This window comes from Anarhichas minor, unplaced genomic scaffold, assembly GCF_050575085.1.
Source record: "Anarhichas minor isolate MPS153535 unplaced genomic scaffold, ASM5057508v1 ptg000058l, whole genome shotgun sequence".
Classification (NCBI taxonomy): domain Eukaryota; kingdom Metazoa; phylum Chordata; class Actinopteri; order Perciformes; family Anarhichadidae; genus Anarhichas; species Anarhichas minor.
This window is the reverse complement of record NW_027466504.1, coordinates 3,941,070-3,961,453: the sequence shown is the minus strand read 5'-3', so window position 1 is coordinate 3,961,453 and position 20,384 is coordinate 3,941,070. Positions and strand designations below refer to the sequence as shown.

The following is a 20,384-nucleotide window of genomic DNA, read 5'->3' as shown; positions in this document are numbered from 1 at the left end:
GGACATTCGAGCGGCGTGGCTGGAGAGTGAAGTCACTCAGTCACTCCTTTTACCGCAGTGGGAATGTGTGCCAGTAACACACACACACACACACACACACACACACACACACACACACACACAATACTGTAATCTCCAAAAGGGGCAATGAATATGGAAGGACAAAAGAGGATACCCAACTCTCTTATTTCCACCCACTCTGCAATTATGCCTATTGTGTTCTCTTCCTGTTACAGAGAAAACCTCTCCACCGTGGTCATGTTGTTGAGCTCCTATCGGATTTTTAGCTGACATCTTATCTGGCCTTAAGTACATAAACACATATAGAACACACACATTGCTTTTGGATAAAATCTTGGCCTCAACTGACTTTTGTAAAAAGCGTTTCCTGGGCCCTCAGATCGTGAAACATGCTCTGCCTTTAAAGGAAAAGTTTGGATTTTTTTCTTCTCATGGTAAATAAAAGTCTTCCCCCATGACTCGCCGTAGCCGCGAGGGGCTGGGGACGCTCCAGAGATGTTTTGCCGTCTCGTGTTACGCTGCGAGATGCTATCGGCGGCGGCAGACACAACAGGGCTCCGGCTCCCGGAGGAAAGCTGAGGAAAATACAGGAAGCGAGCGACGTCGAGGACGGGAAGTCGCACCGCGGCAGTTTGCGAGGGGCACTTGAGAGCTGGCAGCTGTCGGCCCTCAGATAGCGTGTGTGTGTGTGTGTGTGTGTGTGTTTGAGAGAGAAAGAAAATTGAGAGGGTGGGGATAAGATGTATAGTTGTGAGCGAAGCAGACCTCAGACACACACACACACACACACACTTTTCGCTCTTACATCTCAAATCAGCGGCCTTCATTACAGGAACGCTCCCCGTCCCTCAGCAAGAAATGATGTCATCGACCCTTTTTCACATCGCCATGTGTTTGTGGTGTTTTTTTATGTGTGTGTCTGTTAACACATGTGTGTGTGCTTCTGTAATTATGACTGTCGTCTTACACAGCTTTGGCATGCGTTTGTTTCTGAGTGGGTGAGCATGTAAGTCCCTGTGTGTGTAGAACCATGCTTGTGTACATGTTAGTTAGTGTGTAATGATTGTGTGTGTGTGCGTGTGTGTGTACCTGTTCTGAGCAGAGGTGCTGGTACATTAGAGATGAAGTCAGAGGCCGAATCTCGCACATCCTGGTCTTCGTCCTGCAGCAGTGTAAACAGACTCCTCCACAGAGAAAGTGAGGTGGACAAACCTGAGACACACACACACACACACACACACACACACACACACACACACACACACACACACACACACACACACACACACACACACACACACACACACACACACTAAATTGAGGCCTGTATATCAGATCCACAAAATAACAGTTTTGCCCAATGAAAGGTTTCAGAAAGTGAAAGACTATTTTTTGCGACACGTTTCTTTGTTTGCGTGTCGCCTGACTCACCCAGCGGTAGATGCGCGCTGGTCAGCACGGTGGCCGTACAGCTGACCAGCACCTCGGCGGCCGTCAGCTTCACCTCCACCGGCTGCTCCTCGCCGCAGCACGAGCACACCAGCGACCCCCACTCGGCTAAACAAGCAACTGCACTCGCACCCTAGATGGTGGATCGGTCGGAAAAACACATTGACTTGCTTTTTTTTTTTTTATTTCTCACCCTTCTGCACGATTACAAGCATGATAAGAAAATCAGATGGTTCTCTCAGTATTCTTGTTTTCTTTGTTGACTTTTTATTTTGGAAATCTCTAACAAGGAAGAAAATTGGCTCACATAAGCACTTCTATAATTGGTTGGTTGGTTTTAACATTCAATAGCCAATATTTTAAATTTACAATTACCGTCTTATTGAATTATCAAAATTGTAATTAAAAGTGCGATATGCTGTGATATGGTGTATGCTAGCTAAAGCTACATCCACATTAATAGGTTGTCCGAGAGGAAGCGAGAACGATCTCCGTACACACGAACGTTTTAGCAACGTTTTCAGTGCATACTAACTAGCCTGAGGACGCATGGATCACATGACCATTCACATACACTGGGCATGCACATACCAGTGTAAACAGGAAGCAGGTCGATGACGCAGATGGACTATTGCCACAATAGCTCGGTTTCGGGGCATGTAGGCGTTGTAAAATGCAGAATTTAACTTCACGAAAAGCCGCCAGCATCGACGACAAGGTCGGCAACAGGCTGTAACTCAATGTCCATGTTGAATGAACCGCTAGTGGTCGAGGCGTCATGAATCAGGAAAGGACAGGTCGTGACTGATAAGACCCAATCAAGAAGCGAACATGGAGGTCTGCGTCATCGTTTTCAAACGTCTACGTTTCCGCCAATCGTGACTAGAATGAAAACCCAGAGTTATATAAAAAATAAATAAAATGGCGTCAGCCGGGTTTTCAAAAGTCTCCGTTTTAGTGGTTCGAAAACGGCGGAGGATTGTGGACACTAGGCGTACACGTAGCAAGTGTGGATGTAGCCTAAGCTACCACAAACAGTTACAACCAACATCATCCTGTATTTGGGAATTGTGAATTTCAGCAAAGCCCGCCAACACATCTTTCAATGCCGGTTAAGAGAGGAGGAGGAGGAGGAGGAGTAGTAGTAGTAGAAGTAGTAGTCAGTCTTTACCTGGGGATTAGAGTTCACCAGTTGAACCACCAGCTGAGAGAGCAGGGTCAGGGCAGCACAGTGGAGCTCCACACTGAAACACAACATCCAACACCTGATACCAGCTCCCAAATGTCTAAGAATAACTTTGGTTAGCATATTTTTAACATCTGTCCTTGAAGAGGGATCTCTGCTCTGTGGCTCTATCTGATGTTTCTCTTTTTTAGGGGGTGGGGGGTAATTTAAAGCAAATTAGTGAATTGTAATTTGGGGCTATATATTGGTAAACCCAATTGACTTTCACATCCACCTCACTCTTCTCTTCAATACAATGGAGGCGAATAGATCTTCATTTTGGGTGTTTTATGCTGCGAGCAACAGGTTGCAAGTCATCTTCAATGGAAGCCGATGACATTTCTTTGGCGCTTCGATAACTTGTCGAAGCTTCGACCAATCATGTGGTTTTGTTTCTCCCCGTTCCGTTAGATTTTTTTTTTTAAAACGCTGTTAGCCAGTTCCCGGTGCTTTATAACGACACGACTGCGTCAATGAACTCCTGAGCAACACTTCAATGGCTACTCACTGACATTTATTTTGCTTTTTTCGGCTCGTGGTAACATAGCACTGGAAGCACAGAAAGTGAGTAAATGTTTTTAATAAATTTAGATGAACCGACCCTTTGAGTTTGATATATTAGTGCAGTGAGAGGGTGTGAAGATAATTGTGCGATCCTCAGGTCGTTCCGCGGTAACCTAACCATCAACTACTCGCACATCGCTCAACTGTATTGACTTACAACCAGGGTAGGAAATTTACATATTTTTTTGGGGGCAATTTTTGCCCCCACTGACTGAAATCCAGGGGCATTTAAAAAAAATTGGGGGCACTTTTTGAAACTTGTGAAATAACATTTAACCTTTGTTCAAAATAATAAATATACGTATTTAGGCTTACAGTATATGAGCAATTGTCATCAAATGGCAATAATAAGACTATTAGGCAGTAGTCTACAGATTCAAAGTGTTTTCTTAGATTTTTTTAACAAAAACAAATAAATCAGACAATCATATTCAATTTATTCTTATTTCTTTGTTGTTATTTATTGTTATTATTACATTTTTTAAACAACTATTAACAATTATTAAGTCAACGATGCCTTGATTACATATACATCAGTCATTGTATGGAATTATTGAGAAAAATATTTTTGTAGCACCTCAAATATTGTGATATTACCCATTTTTGTCCTGAACTTATGCATTAGTCATTGTATGGAATTTTTGAGAAAAAGATTTTTATAGCACCTTAAAAATTTCAAAAATGTGCTATTTGAAGGTACAAATTCAGTTCAGAGTTTTTGCTTAGTAAAATATCTTAATTGACTGTCAGTCAGGTATTATTCATTTCCAGCAACCCTCAAATCAAAGAATAAAGACACTTTACGCACAATTTAGGTGTAGTTTCCCGATCTGTGCCGTTTGAATGCGTTTACCGTGAATTTCAGCATATAGGTGCACTAAAGTGTAAGTGTCTGCTGAGTTGACCACAGTCTCGCAGTCACAGGTCTGATTAAGAAGCGCTCCATTTATTTATTCGTTTAGAAAGTTCGGGGGCATTTTTCTGCCCCTCTCCTAGTGATATCAGGGGCAAAATTATATTTCTTAGGGGCAGTTTTGCCCTTTGCCCTCGTGTATTTCCGACGCTGCTTACAACCCACAAAAAGAAGTGTGCTGGTACTCGCCACCACATTATGGATCACATTAGCCCGGGGGCCATTTAATCACACGGCAGACAAGGGCGGCCAGCAACCCAATCCCCTCCCTCCGCGGCTCTAATCATAACCCTGGGGCCGTTTCAGAGGGAAAGTGGATCCCGGGGTCCAGAGATTGTGGCCAGGAAAAGACTTTACACGGCTAAGAGCCTTTGTAATCCAATCCGGATTCAAGACTGTATTCTCTTGTCGGGGGGAGAAAAGTACAGCGGCGGCTTGTCAAGGAAGGTGACACACACACACGCACGCACGCACGCACGCACGCACACGCACACACACACACACACACACACACACACACACACACACACACACACACACACACACACAAATCAGTTTGTGGTAAGAGGACGGAGTGTCTCTCACAGAAATATAATGGTTTCAGCATGACAGGTGTGAATAATCTCAAGTAGGAATAATGCTCTAATGACGGCCTTTGAGAGCACAAATATCAGCTTTCATCTGTTTTTTTCATTTTAAACTTCCCATCTCTGTTGCTGGCTGACAATACTGCACTGATAGCTGAGCACCCACGCAGAAAGAGGCCACTAAGCTCCAGGTGTGCCCAGGTGTGGGGTTAAGGTGCAGCCAGTGATCCTTGGATGTCCCTCCTCCATGGACTCTGGCTCTGAATGAAGGCTCGACAGCCAGCCTGCCACAGCCGAATGAGGGCTCCTTCACAGGTGGAAGGAGACAGAAACAACAGGAGGTGGAGGAGGAGAGTGGGTTGCATCTCGTTGTGTAGCGCATTCGTGTCTCTTTCATCCATCACGGCTGAAAAGCTGGTCTGGATTTGCTTAGGCGCTGTTTTGACAGCAAGTTTTCCCCAAAGTGTTTTGGAGTCACGCGGTTAGCGGCCCTGTTTCCTGCATTTACCTTGAAACGAATTAAAGTTACAGGTTTTGGTCTGTTGTAGTTCATGGAGCACAGAGATCAGGGCCTACTGTATGTTCACGATGTATAATCTAAGGCCCAGAAAGCACAACCACATGCATAGACACAATCAAAATGATCTTAAAAACTTGAATTACCGCCTAGTGGTTGTACACCTCCGCCACACAGTCATGTTGCAGTTTACATCCATGTCTGACCTTTGACCACCAAAACCTCGACTGCAAGTTAACGTTAGCGTCAAATTTGAAGAAATTCGCTGGAGCCGTTCCTGAGATATCACATCCAAGAGGACGGGAAGGACGCGAGGTCACAGTCATCTTGACCTTTGACCTTCAAAATCATTTCATCCTCGAGTCTGCCTCCTCTAAACGCCATGAAGAACACTCTACAACTTTTTGAATTCTATATATTAGAAAACAGAATGGAGCCAATAGTCTGGAAACACAAACATTTCACATACTCTACTTTTGGTAGTTTAACTGGTTGTAAAACCTTTTGGTGATTCAAGACATTTGTATGATTCAAGGGGGTATGATATTTCAGGTATGGTACTTTTTTGATCCTATTCTTTGAAATACGTTTTGGTTAAAACTGTGAATGCAGGTTCCAATACTGAAAGGGGCATTGTGAAGATCAGGCCAGAATTTTTCGTCCACCGAATGTGAAGACGTAACAGTGTTGAGGTTGTGTCAGACACTTCTATCGTGTACTTCGTTGCAGAGATATCTCCTGAAGTGAGCATGCTAACCAGCTAGCCTCGGCACGTCCTGTCTTGTAGTACCACTAGTACCTGGAGAGGCGATAGAGTCACCGTAGCGTCCGGTCTGTCCTCAGTCCGACATGAGAGGATGAAGAAGCAGAGCGGCCCCGGGGCTCGTCAATCACATGGGAGGTTAAAGGTTAAAGCGTTTGGATTGTTGGTCTGTGATTGGCTTTCGTTTCGTCCTCCCCTCCGCTGCACTAAAATGTCAAATTAAAGGGCTGCTTCACCCAAATTACTCGCTTACTGCACTTCTAAGCACCCGAAAAGGAAATTCTATTCACCTCCAAATTACAAATCACCACTTTGAAAAGATGAAGATTATCTGCACATGTTCGCGTTGTCTTCTCTGACCTGTGAGCAGAATCCTGAGCCAGGGCCAGAAGGCGCAGCAGGGCCTCCTCCTGGGACAAGATGTCAGCGCCGTCCCTCCACTCGAGCTCTCCGCGGGAGCTCAACACACGAAACACCGCGAGGACCTGAGGGGAGGAGGAGGCAGAGAGATTGTCAAAGGAGTAAAGAAATAAGACGTTAATGTAGTCACACGCTCAATAGCTACTGGTGAGGGAAGTTGCCTCAGAGGCCGTCCATCAACACAGCTTTTGGTGTCCTCTCTCTGCAGCGTGGGCTGGCAAGTTGCCCCCGACGGTATTTTTAACCCCACCGGTCAGATCCTCCCTACGCACACGCTAACCACGGGCACACAGCTGCCTCGCTCTCCCCTTGTACACAAATGTAATACGCGTTAAAGAAGACGTGCAGAATTCACTCAGGCAGTAACACGCTCCTCGTCTTTAAGCTACTGCTAGCAACCTTTTAGCTTCACCTCCTAAACTTGACTTCCTGCTTCCTTTACCCCCTCCTCTCCATCCTTCCCACGCTGTTCTTCTTTGGCCGGTCACTCCTCCGGGAGGAGGGGGAAAAAGGACAAGTTTTGCCTCGGCGTGAGACCCCGTTTTTAAAACACACATCCAGCCGGGAACACATGTTGACATTCCTGCTGCACATCTCGATGATTATTATTTCTTTCGAGGCCCCCAGCCTGTTATTAGAGCTTTAACATAAAGCTTGCTTTATAGGATCGGTGTGTGTGTGGGTGGAGAGCGGGCGCATGCGATGTCTGTGCGTAAATATCTGTACATGTGTGTGTGTGTGTGACTGTATATTTGTGAGTGTGAGCAGTAAAATAAAAAGACAAGGCAGCGAGGGAGACCTCCTACCCGCTCGTCCGTTGTTCTGATTTAAAACAATACGTTTCTATGTGTAATGTCAAAGGGTCGCTAATGCTGTAGTAACAAACCCGCAGAATTATCAACCAACTCTGCAGTTTCTCTCAGCTCTGTGAAGCATCGTCAAGCTCTTTTTTTGGGGGGGTTCTCCGGCTCACAAGCTACACTCTCAAAAATCCTTATTTTCAGCTGCAGCAGGAAGCGTTTTTTTAGCACCAAAAACCCTGATAAACTCGCCGTACCCTTCCTGCCCAGCGCCAAATGAGAGACGGACAAAGCTGGTGCTAAAGACCAGCTGGTGAACATGGTGGAGCATGGTTGAGTTTTAATATGAGCCATATTTATGTGATGCGCTGACGTGAGACCTTAAACTTGCACTCTTTGTAGTGGCCATCAGAGGTCAATGAGAACATGACCCGACATCCTCTTCAATAAAGCCTGATTTTCATTTAGTAAATGATGGTCTCATTTAGAGCTTTAACCCTTTCACAGTGTTTTCAGTTCATGACAGTTAATTGTAACATTTTGTTGTCCGGTTGTACTTAGCTCTACCCTCTCGTATCACTGCTGGTTGCAAAAAAACAAGATGGCGACGGGGGAGCATTCCAAAAACCAATGGGTGGTGCGTCCACTATACAATGTCAATGTGTGCGACAGCGGTGCGTGTCCTCTCCCTGCAAGCGTAGTCGGCATGCTGACGGGCTCCCCCCGTCTCAAACACACCCTGCAGCTTTCATGGTGACAAAACGAGAGGCGTGGCTGCAAATACTTGGACAACAAAGTGCTCTGGCCGACCATCTACAACTTGTCCACAAAGCAGTCAAAATCATAAACAAAAGGCTGTTATCAGGTTAGAATCGTTTTTCAGGCGAGAAACTAACCATTTATATTACCAATATGAGATTAGTTCATACAAATAACGGCTATTTGGAAATTTACACCAACATATTCGGAGCCGTGAGGAGCTGATGGCTGTGCAAAAAGCAGAATTACAGGTCCACATTGCAGGTTTAACTATGGTGTATTTAACTATGGCGTATTTAAACTATGGTGTATTTAACTATGGTGTATTTAACTATGGCGTATTTAAACTATGGTGTATTTAACTATGGTGTATTTAAAAATAAATAATAAATGAAATCAAGATCAAAAAATGTGGCTATAGCTAGTAGCTAGCTAGTAGCTAGCTAGCTACTAGCTAGCGCACAGACAGGTTGGTTTAATGCGCTCTCTAGATCAGGGGTCACCAACCTTTTTTAAACTGAGAGCTACTTCAAGGGTACCGAGTAGTACGAAGGGCTACTTATTTGATACAAACTTCCTGAATAACAAAGTTGCACAGATCACCTTTTAATAATAATAATATATGTGAAGAGACTGTTTGACCACATCTCAGCGCGTCTGGCGCCAACGGGAAGCGCCCGCGATTCGGAACCTGAAAACCTAGTGAGGTGGACTATTTTTAGAACATGTCTCGCGGGCGACTCACGTGGTCCCTGCGGGCGACAGGGTGCCCGTGGGCACCGTGTTGGCTACCTCTGCTCTAGATGAACAAATATCATCTGAAGCTGCTGAATGTTCCCAAATATTAGTTTTTTTACAACGCTACTACAACTAAACTTGAAGAACAAATACAAATGCGTAGTAAGCTGAAAAAGAAAAGGGCACCGATGCACCAATAACCACAGCAGCTTATTATACTTGGTGGTGGACGTTGTGTATGTTTCAGACAGTGTTTCACAAACACCATCTGCTCCTCTTAACTCCAATGAGAGTGAACCCATCACTGGGCCCAGACATGCCAAGCCAGTGTCATTGTTCACTCTCTCTCTTTATTGCAGAACTGAAACGCTCACGCGGTTTGAATCCCAGCTGGTCCGACCGTCGCCGCTGCCTCTGACTTTTAACGGGCCGCTTTAATGAGCTGCCGTCTTGCGACACGCTCGGCATGCCCACGTACTCAAATATACACGGTCACAGGAAAAGATGCCAACTCAAGGTACAGACTTCCGTAGCTGTAGCATGCAAATAAACAGTGAGGCCCACCCTGCATGAACACACATAAAGCGTTAAATATAAAAGTTACCCAGCTTGCACAGCGCTGCTGTCTAGTCTTTTTGAGCCTGGACAGCCTCCAGGCGTTGCTGCTTTTCACTTGATGTTAACTGGCCTCTTGAGCCAAAGCATGGAAGAGATTGTGACTAAAGAGAGAGCTTGCCAGATGAAATCTTACTACATGACTTTTATTTCAATGTCAGAAAATCCTAATAAATCCAAAACACCAAATTGCCTCATTATTCCGGACCAGATATCGGTGCCATCTGAGTGGGAAAAAGTTGACCTAAAATGAATTGTTAATAGAGTCAAATTAAGCAAATATATGACAGCCATAGCAGCAGCTTTTTATATTTATTGGACTTTTTGTTATATTTTTCCACCCCGTCATTGGCCGTGAACGAAGAGCTAAACAGGCCTAACAACAGCATTGCGCAGATAGAGCAATGTGTTTCTAGATCACCTGTTGCCCCTTAAATGTGCATTTGTTTTTCACCGTCGTCTGATTGCCCCAGTGTGTGGTTGATCATATCTAACCGTTCTTTACCGTTAACAGAGCTTCTCCGTGTATTTGTATTGAGATGTCCTCTTTAATGAAGAGTGTCCCGGTGTGCTCTGATAACATGCACTGTTAACAGTGAACGCTTCACTCAAGTAGCCACTTGACTTCTGTCAAAAAACAGATTTTTGACACCCGGTGTTATTTCCTAATGTGATTTACACTTGATTCATAATCTCATTGTGTTGACAGCGATTAAAGGGAGTGTTTCTGTGGCGTCAGTAGAAACTGAGGTTTTGCGATTTAGAATAAAGAACACAAACCCTACAAACTTATATGCACTGAATGTTTTCTACATTTTGAGAACGTGATTCAGGCTTCCATCGTTCCCATATGAGTACTGTGATGCAGCGGATTCCTTCAACACGTGTCTTGAATAAGGCCTGAAGAAAACAGACTTCCTCAGACTTTGGAAGCATCCTCTCTGGGCAGGATAGCGGACCAACACGATGTCCTTGGCCCACTGCTGCTCTCCTGCTCCTCTCCCAGAATGCTTCATTTGGAGTCCAGGGCGAGCAGTGGCAACCGGCCCGTTTGGGCCGGCGTGTCCTTGGCGCGCGGGCCAGGCTCCACTTAACGGGGCCCGGCGCTTTAAACGTTAACGGCTGGCCTGTGAAGCAGCGCCTGGCAGAGAGCGCACGGCCCAACGCATGCATACAAAGAAACGAAGAAGCTGAAACGCAACACGTATGAAAAGTCTGCAGCAGCGTGGCAACATACACACACACACAGACACAGCAGTGCTGAGTCACGTCGGCTCTGGAGGAGTGTTAACGAGTGGAGTAACAGCACAGATCTGCCGGTCCTCGCTTTATGGACGCCTTCTGTCCCCAAACAGGAAACGGGCTGCGTTTACCTCCTCCAAAACTTGTTAAAGGGTGGAAGCCGACCAAACCTCTCAGGAGTGTGTGTAAGTGGGGGAGAGAGCACCGCTGCCAGTGCGCTTGGCATGTCCCTCGGCAACCGATTAGCCTCTCACGCAAGCCTCTGCAAAATGGATTTAGACGTTAAATCAATTTGCGGGCAAATGTCCCCGTGGTTCACTGAAATGGTGATGGATAGTTTTTGGAGAGGCTTCCTCATTGTGTGATGACTCTGAAAGTAATGGTGCTTACGGGCTGTCACACACACACACACACACACACACACACACACACACACACACACACACACACACACACACACACACACACACACACACACACACACACACACACACACACACACACACACACACACACACACACACACACACACACACACACATCAATAAAATGACCCAGACACGTATACAGATGCATAACAAATGCACTTCCTGTAATGTTTCGGTGTGTGTGGTCTCACCTTGGCCAGACACTGGGGGTGTGTCTCGTGGAGAGCCAGGCCTGTCAGGTTTGACAGCGTGGTCTGGTCCAGCCACTCGGGTCTCCTCTTCTTTTCCTCCTCCTCCTCCTCCTCTTCCTCCTGCAGCCTCCTCAGGACCCCCTCCAGTGCCAGCTCCCTCACCTCGTACTGAGGGCACTGCAGCAGACACCGCAGGAGGCGGCTCGCGGGCCCAGGGCCCCCCCAGAGCTCGGGGATCTCCACGCTGGCGCTGAGGGCCACGCGGGCCAGGCTGAGCAGGTACTGGGTGCCGCCGGGCCCCGGGGCCGTGGAGGAAGAGTCGGGGGTGACGAGTTCAGAGGCCATCAGGACGGACAGAGCTTCCCGACGCAGATCACCGACCTCCGAGTCTGACAAACAGACACACGTGTTAGCCGACAGTGTAGCATGAGGACACGCTTTTAGGGTTATTCATTTATTAGTTATTCATTATTTAAGGATTTAAAGGGATATTAATATTACACATATTTGTCCTCTTACCTGTAGTGCTATTTATCAGTCTAGGTTGTTTTGGTGTGAGGTGCCTAGTATTGGAGATATCGGCCGTAAAGATGTCTGCCTTCTCTCCATTATAATGGAGCTACATGGCATTTAGGCTTAAAGCTCCACAAAATACATTTAATAAACTCAACATCAAAGTCTCTCCAGACGTCATGAGCAGTTCTTCTCTAGATCATCCACAGACCTCGTTGTGAGCGGTTTCACGTGAGGAACTATTTTCTTTCAGCCACAGTTCCTACATGAACTACAGGCAGGATGCATTTTTGATTTTGGGGGACTGTCCCTTTAAGCCTTTAATATTTTGCCTAGAGTGCAGTTTTTATAAAAACAAAAGTTTGAAACAAACTTAAAGAAGCTCCATTCGATCCTGAGAGACAAGCGAGAAAAAAAAAAAAAAGAATCAGGTCCGTTTTCTTAGTCTGATATAAATCGTTTTTATCTCCTGTGTTTATGACTGAAGAACAGTTGAACGGATAATCTTTCTATTTTTTTCATCTGTGGAACAGGTGGCAAAATAGTATTTTACATTATTGCTAACACACAGTAGCTCGTGTTTGGAGGTAATGGAGACATTAACATGAAAGCTTTGAGTCCGATCTAGACAACACGAGTGTTACAACAAACCAAAATGATCCGTACAAATATATATATGTATAAAAATCATCTGTTCACAAACACATGAGAGAAAACTATTTAGATCAGAATTAGGTTTTTCTCATTTGCCTCTCAGGATATCTTTATAGACTTTCTACAGAAGCACTGTCTGGATCAAGACTCACTTAAAGAGCTGCTTTGCATAAATATCGATCATGTTATCTCAGCATTATTTCATGCTGCATGTCTTTAGAATCTCTGGTTTGGTTTGAATGAGCCTAACTCGGTCGGTTTGGACGTGTCACTTCTCCCCGACACTTCACATCAACGTAGCGCTCCAGCAGAGCGAGCTTAGACAGAGAGCCTTTTTGTTTTTTATGGTCTGCCTTCTAGGAAAACTGAAATAAATCGTCCCGGTTTACATTTAAAGTTTTAGCACATTTTGAGTCTATTATGCCAAAAAATTGAATCACTCTGCTTAATGAAATATTCCCAGTGGCTTAACTTCCTCAGACTTCAGCCTGCAAGCTAAACACACACACACACACATGCACAGTCCTTTGTGACACAAACAGATGCAGACAACAGGCCAGAAGCCAGTCTGTTCCTTTCTATTTTGACTTTTATAGGAGAGGCTGCGTCAGTGTCTGTTTGGAAATGCCCATGGCTGTGCCAACCCAGCCACCTGTGAACATACACCCTTGGGGAGCGATGGGTGCACAAATAAACACACACACGCACACACACGCACACACTGAAATATAAGTATAATCCAGAGGCAGGGCAACTATAGAGTAACCCGATGCCATTCTAAAGCTGTGCTCCTCCCTACAGTATTACTCCAAGACTCCACACAGACTCCGCTTTGACAGCCAACTCAATTAGTTTAACGTGCGCACGTGCACACACACGCACACACACACACACACACAGCTTATGAAACCCGGTGCAACACAATCCGGCCCTGCAGCGCCGCTCACAACGAGGACCTGACAAAAGAGCGGGAAACGCAGCATTCCTCCAGAGATGGGCCGGGTTACCGTGGAGACGGGGCCAGGTTACCATGGAACCTGATCCTCAAAGGGGTCCGGGGCCAAATAAGCATACCCTAATGGTTATAATGGGGGGGGGGGGGGGGGGGTAGGGGCAAAGTAATGGCACCGATGATGAAGGGAGGAGAGAGAGGAGGAGGAGGATGACTGGAGGAGAATGGGAGCGTGTCAAAGAGAAAACGGCTGCCTGTCACGGTGGAGTAGAGGGAAATGCAGAGTGTGTGTGTGTGTGTGTGTGTGTGTGTGTGTGTGCGTGTGTGTGTGTGTGTGTGTGCGTGTGTCAAAGGGTTGAAGAAACAGCAGGCTCCCATTAGATGGTCACACACTGATGCATTCATATGTATTCATACTTCATGATTGTGTGCATCTCGCAAAAATAACATACACAAAATCCTCACAAAGCCGCTAAAAAAAAAAAAAGGGAAAAAGGGAAGCAACTCATGCAAGGAGCCCCAACTAATACTTTCTTTCAACTGAATACACATGCACTCGTCACAGAGGGGAAAAGAAAGGTAGAGACGAAAACTTGAAAGAAAAGAGCAAATGAGGGAGGAAATAAGTGTGAGAAAGAGGAAAAGCATCGTTAGTCGGGATGCAAAGCTGTTTTTTTATGATGGCCTCTATTAGAATAGTGTGTGTGTAGGAGGTGTGTGTGTGTGTGTGTGTGTGTGTGGGGGGGGGGGGGGGGGGTCAGCCATCCCCCTCCTGCAAATGAAAGGCGTTCATGTGAATGTGACTTTTCATGCCCGTTCATAAACAGCCATTGTTCCCCCCCCCCCCCCACAGCTGTGTTTATTTAAATCTGAAAGTACAACACTTGTGTCTTAATGCTGCTCGTGTGCAAACCTGCACCTGGACCGCGTCCAGACTGCATTAAGTCACACTTGCTGTTCTATATATTTCGGGACACTCTCCGGGGATGAGGCCCGGCTCAGTGGATTACAGTGTCAGCTAAGCAGCACTGGGGGTCGTTAATAGCTGATGGTGTGGGTGCAGGAGGGGAGGAGTTTACATATGTATACTGGTCTGAATCCTGTTTCAGAGATCCATAGACTGCTAAAGAAACACAGCTGATCCCTGACCTTTCCTGTAATGCCGTCGTCAGCTTTCGTCGGCGCAGACTGAAATATCTCGTCAATTATCGGATGGATTGCCATTCAAATTTGGTCCGGGCATTTATGCTCCCCTGAGGATGAAGTGGAAAGTAGTTGGTGTTAGCCTCACCTCTTATCTAGCTAAAACCGGTATGTTACAAACGGTATTTTTTCGTTCGTGGTGAGTTCCCATTCAGGAAAGGGACGACTAAACGAGAACCGCTCATCCGATCGACTTTGAACTCGACACCGCAGGTGAACACTGTTAGCTCTGTCAGCACTGTTGCTATAGTTTGCACCGTTAGCACTGCTAGCGCTGCTAGTACCTTTCGCTTGAGAGCAATGTGGAGGCAATAGAAATGCTCCCAATTTCCATCGTGCAGTTGTCATGTTTTAGTCGAGGAACTGCAGACTTTAAAGAACCGGTCGTTAACCCGGTGTTGTTAGCCCGCGTGGACGCCCAAAATGAAAATACAGTCGGACTTTGAAGTCTGTGAAAACAACCCAACAGATGGGACGTAGAATAATGGAGAAACCCAATAAAGTGATGCTTTAGAGATCTAGATTCATGTCCTCACTTGAGGATCATGTGTTGGGGAGATTTGAGCTAACCCGCGTTTTACAGCTTAGCTCAAATATCTAAACTAAATGTAACTAGCACATCTGGCTTAAATGACCCTGGCCAGGTGGTGGAGTAGGGTAAGGTGGGCACGGCACCACGTTTGGATAGAGGACGGAGGGTCAGTGCGCCAAAATAAACCACTTTAAAAGAAGTGTCGCTTAAAACAGAGTAGAAGACCACGTGTGTTGTTTGAACAGGTCGTATGGTTTAAGGTGTTAATGTGTTGTATTGAGTAAATTAAGAGTTTGGATTGTGATGAAAACTAAAGCGTTCTGGATGTGTACTTGGGTGTCGGTGTGTGTCGCTGGTTCCCCATTAGTGGCGGTGGCGGCGGCCCGCTGGAAGCTGGCAGTGAAGACTCGAGCTAGGACGTTGGCAGGACACTCGCACGTGCTCTCACACAGCTGGATTTCACATCAGCTTCCACCTTCATTACCCAAACTGTGAAAAACAAACCCCAGACGCTACGTGTGTGTGTGTGTGTGTGTGTGTGACACAGTGTGAGAGAGCTGACCTCCTTCTACAATTTGCCGAGGTTCCTCCCTCTAATTACCCTAAAAACTCTGTCCCTACATATACACACACACACACACGCACACGTTGTCCTAAAAGTGATAGAATTAACAGCTAGCTTTAGAAAAAAATGACGTCTTTGTCTCCCAGTAGCTCTTGGATTCCTAAATTCATGTGGAACTTTTACTACTTTGCTGCCCGCATTGCCGCCGATTGTCTGCCAAACAATTATGACAACAGCCTCTACGGCCTCTACGGCATCTACAGCAGGGAAAAGTGCAAATGAAAAGTGTTTTAGTGGACAACTCCAGACCGAAGGTCTGCTTTTTTTATTGTGCTAGAATATTAATACTGCATCAATATCAATCATACATGTTATAAATACTTTCCTCTGATGTGTTTTAAAGGCGCGAGTGGTTTGGACCCAGTGTGTCTATGAGCTGTAAGCTCAACTAAACTCTTAGTTTGAATAGGAGCAGAGTTCTGATCATGTAGAGAGGTTCAGAATGTTTGGAGAAAGGTAAGAACAAATCTACATTTAGGTTATTCTTTTCTTCCCGACCTCCGAGATGTATCTTGCGACCCCACCGGGAGCCTTGACCCCCGTGTTGGGAACCCGCGGGGCGTAAAACGTGGACCGGCGTTTCCTGTAGTATTTCATAGAAGAAGAAGAAGGAGGAGTACAAAGTTTCTTCTCTTGACATTGAATTGGAGCGGGTTGGCGTGAAAAGAAAGCAGTGTGTAAATATGGGACTGCGATGGTTTACCAAGAAGACAAAGATCAACATCAGTCTCAGGCGCTAAAGTTGCCAAAAGCCTAATTATGGTAATACACTTTTCTTTTTTGTGTGTGTGAAGAAAGGTCGAGTCTATCTTAATACAACACTCACATGTATGTCCGCTGAGAGCGTTACCGCCACCAGGACCAAGATAGCTACGTTTTCTTTTTTTAGCCTCATATAAGCTTGAAGGTGCTGTTATTGTAAAACAATATTTACATTCAGAGCTTCTCACAAGAACAAATTCAGTGCATCCTGGAGGCCTCACAATAGTATTAAATGCATTTTCTTCTAATAAAACATTAGATTTTTAATAAATATTTGAAGTAATGCTTTGTTTACGTTTGCTAGCTTACGGTCTTCTTCTTGACCTTTGCTGGGGATTTGTTGTGGGTTGATTTTAGCCAAACCATCAGCCTTATGTACATGGGTTAGGGTTTGTTATGCACTCGTACAAACACTGCTTCTCAGCGCTTTAAAGCACCTTTGAGATGAACTTCACAATGTATCTTTGTGCAGAACGAGGACTGTGGAGCGTGTAGTCACGCTGCGAAGGCGTCGCTTCATGAAGGATTACAGCAACCAATAACTCTCTTGAGTTAACACGTTCCGTCTGTGTAACCACAGCTATCCTTTAAAAGACATCTCCATCGATTTAGCTTAGCACTGATCCGGGTGTGCTGTGCTCAGGAGGCAACCTCCGGTTCTGAAAAGTGAAGCAAAGCTTCTTACACCTGCATTCTCTCTACTGTCCATCAGGGGGCGACTCCTCTGATTGTATAGAAGTCTATGAGAAAATGACTACTTCTCTCTTGATTTATTCCCTCAGTAAACATTGTAAACATGAGTTTATGGTCTCAGTCTCTAGTTTCAAGTCTTCTTCAATACAGCATGATGTTCATTTAGTAAATTATGGTCCATTTAGAGTCAAATAGACCATAAAGCAGGGGATGCTTTAGGGCGGGGCTACACGATGATTGACAGGTGCCGTATACGGCATCTCTACGTTACTCCTCTGCAGTCCAAATATGGTCACTTCCCTTCACTGGTTGCACAAAACCAAGATGGCGAAGATCAAAATCCAAGATGGCGACAACCAAAATGCCAAACTCGAGGCTTCAAAACAGCAGTCCGCACAGCACTTGGTGACGTCATGACGACTACGTCCACTTCTTATATACAGGCTGCGGTTGTGCTGCGGTAGCATCGGCTAACGTGGCCTGCAGCCACTAGCCTCATTTATGATCTAGCAGTCCTCAGCCCCGACCAAAGCCGACTCGAGTGACATCACTTGAGAAAAATATTTAATTAATGCAGCAAAATTTACAACATGAAGTTTCTGACCTAAAGTGTTTTTCTTCAGCACAAACATAGAAGATTTAGCAGGAAATGAATCAGTGCTCATAACAGATTCTCAGTCAGAGGAGCAGTGACTCACTTCACACCACATTTTACCTTCACATCCACACTAATGCTGACACACGAGATTCCAGCTAATTCACGAATACTTTAAACTTTTACGCGTCTCCTTTTCCCCCACTTACCCTCTTTCCTGCCTCACACCAAACCGCTCAGCTCTTTTTTTACTGGCACAGCTGAAAAGCAAAAGAAACAGAAGACTGGCGCAGGTTGAGATGAAGTGGCGGACTGGGGGGGGGGGGGGGGGGGGGGTGTTTTTATGAGTCTGCGTGGATCAAAGGGCCGAGGCAGAGAAATGTGGGCGCTCACACAGAGCCGACAGGAATTGGCTGGTAAATGCAAAGTTCCTACTTGAAGCAGGGTGCCAGTTAAAAGGGGGGGGGGGGGGGGGCTGATTGGTCACCTCCTTTACTCCTGGTGATGCTTTTCGCATGAACTTGCCCAACCTGTGGCTTAATTTGAATTTATTTTGTATAACTGTGATTTGTTTGAAAGGTGCAGTTACACACGAGGAAAGAGGGTGAGGGATTTAGGAAATGAGAAGGAAGGAAGGAGAGATGGAGAGACGGACCAGCGAAGGAGGGCGAGAGGTTAAAGAGCGACTGGTGATAATAATAGAGAGGCCCTGGAGGTGTGTGTGAGCCTCAGGGTGCTTATTTAGTTATGTAAGGGGCAGAGCCGGGCCAAGCCGGGCCGGGCGCTCAATCAACGGGCTTGTTTTGAGAAATCTTCGGTATTTCCACTGTCAAGACCGACATGTGTTCAGCACATGGCCGGCCGAAAACATAAGTGCGCCCCCCCTCCTCCCCTCCTCTCTCTTCTTTTTTTTCCATCATAAACTGGGTCACAGGCACAATCCCACCATCTGTCAGAGATCGCTCGCCTTCGGTTTCACATTCCTCCACAGCAGAGACCCCCAGCCGGTCTGCGCACACGCACACACACACACACACACGGGGGGGGGGGGGGCTGACTTCTGTCAACAATCAGTCTAAATGGAGAGGTGGAGAGCGTGGTGCACAGCCTCGCCGGCAAACGCTGCGGCGGGGTCGTCTGTTAAGACTATAAAGTATTCACGGGTTCGGTTCGGGGGGCGGGGGGGCAACACAGTTGCTGAGCTGATCAACTTTCCAGCAAGCGGCTGACATCAGCAAAAAGATCATCTAAATCCCAATCAAGTCTAAAACAAGAGTGAGCACAAACGAGACCACGTTCAATGGTTTCCTCTCAATATGAGATTATTTCTAAATTGAATAAAGTAAATGAAGTCATCAGTCGATATTGTTTTCATTTAGTATGTATATTTCAATTACTTTTGGAGGATTTACCATGATATGGTCAATTATTATCCTATAATGTATAAAATATTATTTAATGATTTTTTTTTTTTTTTTACTTAATTCCCTATTTTGTCTTTTTGACTTAATGTTAATGAAATATTTGTAAGATTTGCATTCTGATCCGTTTGGTCTAAAACTCCAGACATTGAAGTCTCTGCTCGACACACAGCACACCGTCATAAAGTGCACCATGTGTTCTTTTAGAGGCAGTAACTGCTGAACGTCTTAGCCAGAGGAAGGGTTGCCAGATAGTGAGCTAGGAGCAACACAAATACGGTTCAACGCAAGCTGAGAGAGAACACTTCCGCACTGGCTTCACTTCTCAGAAACAGAGGTTGCTGCCCGATAGTTACTGATCATCTGGTAACCATGTGACACAAACACGTCGGACTGAAAGAGTTGTTTTTGTATCCTGCTTCAGGTTGAAACCTGAGCGACTACTCACCGTCCAGGAGACTGATCTTTGGCCCACACAGGCACACCAACACATCCAGAAAGGCTCCTCTGGTCACCTCGCAGCCATTATGTCTACAAAGAAAGAACAAATCTTTTTTGACATTTCATCAAATTCATCTTTGTTGTGCCTTTAAACTTCCTTCTGCATTGAAGAAAGAAACTTTTTAGAACGAAAGCCCCGAAAAAATGTTCCAAAACCATTTATCAAGCTGAAGACCTCACACTGCAGTCATTGATTATCTGTCCTCCATCAACATCACTGATGGAGACTTCTTCCACAAACAGGCTCATGTCTCACCACAAGCCGCTGAATTAGGTCATCGGACATGTTGAGCTCAATGGAGTCTATTGGTTTGTGATTTGTTGTGATCTCAAGGGCTCCGGTCATTTCCCTCCTCCTGATCAGACCTCTTATCTTCTGTCTGTGTAGATAAAAGTCAAGCTTCATTTATGAGCTGCTTTCCGGCGCTTTCTCCCCACAAGGTTTGTGTATTGGGTCTTGTGGTTGTATCTCTAGTTTCACAAGAACCGGTCTTTAGTGTAAACTTTAGTGAGTTTAACTCGACTGTACCCAGACGGATGGAGTAGGAGGTGGATTTACGAGCAGCCAGGTAACAGGGCTCCGGACTTCAGTTTCACTGGCGCAAACATTTTAATCACCACGACTCTTGGTGCCGCAGCAATACATTTTAATCGTTCTTTTACATTACATTACAGTCATTTAGCAGACGCTTTTATCCAAA

At 45.6% G+C, this 20,384-nt stretch overlaps 1 protein-coding gene across 6 annotated transcripts in view; it reads right to left on the bottom strand.

Moving 5' to 3' along the window:
• thada (THADA armadillo repeat containing) overlaps positions 1-20,384 on the bottom strand; it is a 97,545-nt gene that overhangs the window by 10,977 nt on the left and 66,184 nt on the right. For 2 of the 6 annotated variants that reach the window (XM_076076818.1, XM_076076819.1), the window contains exons 31-36: positions 19,631-19,713; positions 11,233-11,621; positions 6,400-6,524; positions 2,642-2,714; positions 1,453-1,603; positions 1,111-1,233 (exon numbers count right to left, since the gene is read on the bottom strand). In XM_076076818.1, coding sequence (XP_075932933.1) covers positions 1,111-1,233; positions 1,453-1,603; positions 2,642-2,714; positions 6,400-6,524; positions 11,233-11,621; positions 19,631-19,713 — 944 coding nt within the window. Of the gene's footprint in view, positions 1-1,110; positions 1,234-1,452; positions 1,604-2,641; positions 2,715-2,739; positions 5,067-6,075; positions 6,246-6,399; positions 6,525-9,499; positions 11,007-11,232; positions 11,622-19,630; positions 19,714-20,384 lie in introns of those variants that run through there. The other 4 variants (XR_012947529.1, XR_012947530.1, XR_012947531.1 and 1 more) reach the window with 4 other exon arrangements.